Source organism: Nicotiana tabacum, chromosome 16 (genome assembly GCF_000715075.1).
Source record: "Nicotiana tabacum cultivar K326 chromosome 16, ASM71507v2, whole genome shotgun sequence".
Classification (NCBI taxonomy): domain Eukaryota; kingdom Viridiplantae; phylum Streptophyta; class Magnoliopsida; order Solanales; family Solanaceae; genus Nicotiana; species Nicotiana tabacum.
Window position 1 is genome coordinate 123,613,259 of NC_134095.1, and position 4,441 is coordinate 123,617,699.

The 4,441-nt window shown below is 34.2% G+C and overlaps 1 protein-coding gene across 1 annotated transcript; it reads left to right on the forward strand.

Annotated features, from left to right (window-relative positions):
• Positions 1–850: 850 nt before the first annotated feature.
• LOC107807592 (F-box/FBD/LRR-repeat protein At1g13570-like) lies at positions 851–4,136 on the forward strand. Its single transcript, XM_075233322.1, has 3 exons — positions 851–1,091; positions 2,914–3,728; positions 3,807–4,136. The coding sequence occupies exons 1-3, from the start codon at positions 1,079–1,081 to the stop codon at positions 3,999–4,001; spliced, it is 1,023 nt and encodes a 340-aa protein (XP_075089423.1). The 5' UTR covers positions 851–1,078; the 3' UTR covers positions 4,002–4,136.
• The last annotated feature ends 305 nt before the right edge of the window (positions 4,137–4,441 follow it).

Genomic DNA, 4,441 nt, shown 5'->3' on the forward strand with positions numbered 1-4,441 from the left:
ATCAAAAATACGAATTGACGATTAAAATCCTTCTTTCAATTTTTAAACATTCAGACTTCAACGAACGCATCCGAATCACAGTTAAACGTTCTAAAATGATGCCAAATTTTACGTACAAGTCATAATTCACAATACAAACCTATTCCAAGGCTCAAAATTCTAAATGGACATCGATAACACCAAAGTCCACCTCAAATCAAACTCAGAAAATTTTAAAACCTTCAAAGTGCCAACTTTCCACATTAAGCGCTGAAACACTCCTGGGCCATCCGAAACTCAACCCAAAAGTCAAGCCTTGGTCAACTCTTTCAACTTAAAGCTTCCGAATTAAGAATTTTCCTTCCAAATCAACTCTAAACTCCTCGATAATTGAAACCAGCCACACGTGCATGTCACAATACATAAAGTAAAGCTACTCAAGGACTCAAATCATCGAACGATGCGCTAGAACTCAAAACAACTGGTCGGGTTATTACAGAATAAGAGAAGAATAAAAAACAATAAAAAATGAGAAAAAATGGATGTAGAAACAAAAAAGAGAAACGTTAAATTAATGAGGGATAATATGGAAAATATAAATTTTTTGAAATGATACTTTGTCTTGAAATAACTAATTTTCTGCTTATGCTTCTTGGGAGAAACTAAAATTTGTATCTTCTTTCCAAAAGCAGAAAAATAGCTTCAGCTTGTACTCAAAAACGCTTCTCTGCCTTGGCCAAACACCTTAAATTTTCTAAAGAACATGTACTTTTGGTCTCTTAGAAACTTGGTCAAACAAGCTTTTGTAGTGACTATTGAGTTGCAATTCTAGAACCTTTTTTAGAGGAAAGAAAAAGAAAAAAAAAGAACAATGCCGAAACAAGGAAAGTGAAACACAATACAAAGCCTAGAGGATATTTCGGCTAAGGCCTTAGAAGCTTCTCCTACCTTTCCAGCACTTGAGTTGGTCTATCATGGAGTTCCATCATGAATACTTCTTTGCTCTAATTCTGAAGGAGGAGTAGCTGTAACTTGTCCATCTTTCAACTTAAGAAGAACTAGTGGCGACTTAATAGTAGTGCTAGTGTTGCTGCAACCGATGGAATTGAACGGTATGTTTATTTATCTCTAACTCAAAATTATGAAATTAATATAGGTGTATTGTATCTTAGTATATATTATGGTTGTCAATATTATATCTTGCAGATAGTATATATCATAGCCACCATAATTAGGGATTAAACGATTATTCTCGTCTTGGATTTGAAAACAATGTTATGATGAAATTAATCTCATGATACTTGGCTACAACCCTGTTTTATCTCCTGCGTTAATTTCGTTAACTATGAAATTAGAAATTTAAATAGACAGACTTGTTGGTAGTTGTTCAACGGCGGCAGCAAATTGAAAATTTCCTGATTTCTTTGGGCAAAGGTACTTGCCGACGGCGACGGGCTAGAACACAAGTTATCTGACAACTCCTTTGTTTGTGAATATTTCTGAGAAGCAAACACAAACAAATATAATACTATATAGTAAATAAATTGGAAAACATTTTTGGCTTGACGTGGCAAGTGTAGTCGATGCGGCTTAATGTTACCGGGTTTGCCAGAACCAACTACTTTTGATGTATAACATAAATTTAAATGTAAAAGTTCATTAAAATTACAACAAATAGTAGAGATGAATCCAAAACTTTACTAATATAATGGGTTCAATCCTAAGAATCTTAAAGATTGAACCCCTAGAGCTTAAATCTTAGATCTGACTCTGGTGGCCGATGAAGAGTTTTGTATTTGAGAGATGTTCTTTCCTTTTGTGGCTAGTTTTGAGCTTAGGGTCTTGATGTTGCTTTTTTTGGTTTAATAGCTACTTAGCTTTTTGTAATTTTGCTCAGACGATGGAATCAAAAATAAATATAACACTCCTGTGTTGAGTCCCCAAAGTCAAATACACGTGATGCAAACAAACGTATCTACTAGGGATCAGGCATGAGGTTATGTATCTACTAGGGATCCTCTAGTGGCCGATGAAGAGTTTTGTATTTGAGAGATGTTCTTTCCTCTTCTTTTTGGATTATAACTTTTAAGGTCAAGACTAATTCAACTTCTTCTAACAGATAGTAACAGATGTATTTTGATTACGTAATCTGCTCCTTCAATCTACGTCATATAAATTAAAACGGAGGATGGGATAAATGACTTGACTCCTCGGTATCTGAGGGAGAGACAACTTCTCCTTTTCCACCAAGTACTTGGATAAGTGATCATCGATTACTATGATGGATTAATTAGGTTGTATATTTTTTTTTCAACGTTAATTAGGTTAGATTGATTAAAGTCTACTAATTACATAAATATATCCAAGATTCTTAATGAATGCTTGGGTTACTGAGTGTTTTTACGTTCTAATTAAATATGTATATTCGAATATATTGATTCTTCTATTACTCTCTTCGTTCAACTTTTCTTTGTCCGCTATATTAAAAATATATTTTCAATTTTACTTGTCCAATTTAGGAAATAAGAGAAATATAAATTATTTTTCTTGATTTACTATTATCATTAGCTACTTATTCTCCAAATTATATCTATACTTTTTGAAATTAAATGCTATCATTATTATTGAAAAAATTGTAAAATATATAATAAAAGTGGACAACTAAAGATGAATGGAGGGAGTACTACTTAACTAATCCAAGGAGTAATTAGTTCTGTGTGTACGGTGACTCTTGATTGATAAATGAAGAGACACTTTGAAAATTATAAATACGAAGAGACCTCTTGGTTTGCTATGTATTTTAAGAGGCTAATTAACATTACAGAATCAGCATGACTCAAGGTATACAACTCTCCTTTTTTATTTTTATTTTCTTTCTCTTTTCTTTTGGTTTATAAGTTTTAAGCTGAAGTCTACTTCAACTTCTTCTAACAGATAGTAAAAGAGTTGCGGTTGCATGGGACATAGAAGACCGAATCAGTTATCTGCCAAGAAATGTTGTAGATCATATTCTTGAATCCCTGCCTATTCAAGATGCAGCAAGAACTAGCATTCTATCAAAAAACTGGAGATATATTTGGGCCATGCTTCCAAATTTGGTGCTGAATAAGCTCTTCTGCAACAAATTAGCAGCAAGATCTCAATATGTCTTCAAAGAAACTATAGATAAGATTCTCTTACAGCATCTTGGAGATGTTGTGACCTTTGATCTCGATGTCTCAGGAGTACAGTTGTCTCTGTGTCCTGATATTGGTAGATGGATACTTTATGCCACCAGAAATGGTGTCAAAAAGCTAACCCTTAACATGTCAAATAACAGTACTTATAAACTACCTTCATATATATTTAATTGTCCAACACTGACACGTTTGCAACTCTTCAACTTTGTCTTCAAACCACCAACTACTTTTCTTGGCTTTTCGAATCTTGTGACACTTTGTCTTGAAGAAATAACCTTTGTGCCGACTACAGAGTTTTGTGTTATCAACGCACCACTTCTTGTCCGTCTGACCTTGATGTACTGTAACGGTACTAAATACTTGAACATTGGTTCATCACGGTTGAATACCTTGGTTGTTATTGAGAATCACTATAATGTTGAGCTAAGTTTTTTTATGAAGTGCAAAAACTTGACAGCTTTATACCTTCTGTCTAATAATCCAATATCTGTTGAAAGATCAAAATTGGAAAAGCTTCTTCTTAGCTTGCCTATACTTAAGGTGCTTGGTTTTAGTGCACCTTTCCTTGTGGTAAGAGTCTGAGGTGTTGTTTTACTTAAGGTGCTTATCCGTATTCATGTGATTCTTATTTTTGTATTTGCTTCAAAGCTTTTGAGTGCAGGTGCAGTTCCACAAGGGCTTCCTTTTACACTCAACTGCTTGTGGCATCTAAGGCTAGGTGTAAACTTCAGCCAAATGGGTCAGATTTCTTACACTCTCGAGTTGATTAAGAGCTCCCACAAATTGAGTAAACTTGAGATTTGGGTAAAAAATGGCAAATACATGTGGCCATATTCTAGCTAGTGGATATATGCATGATATAATTCGTTTTTGCACTTCATATTTAAATATGAGAATCTAAAAGACCTTGTGTATCCTTGTACCATTATGTCGATACTACTAGTGACACTGTTGAAGCAGTTTCGGAACACAGCAAACTGCTTGAACCAACTACTCAACAAGCTCAAATATGTGGACATACATTTGTTTAAGGGTTCAAAAACTGAACTGTTTTTCGTAAAGTATGAGCATTAACCATGTAAAAGCCTCTGGTTCCAAGGAAGAAAGGAATATTGTCGTATAATTGGCGCGTTTCCCTAGAGCATCTCCCAAGGCAGAGCTATTGTATTTTCCATAGTCGGATTAGGATTTTATGTCAGTCATCTATGATTATTAGAAAGGCTTAATGCTACCTATTGTTCTCAGTGAGTTTTGTCTAAGAAGGAATAAATTAGCAAATTTTG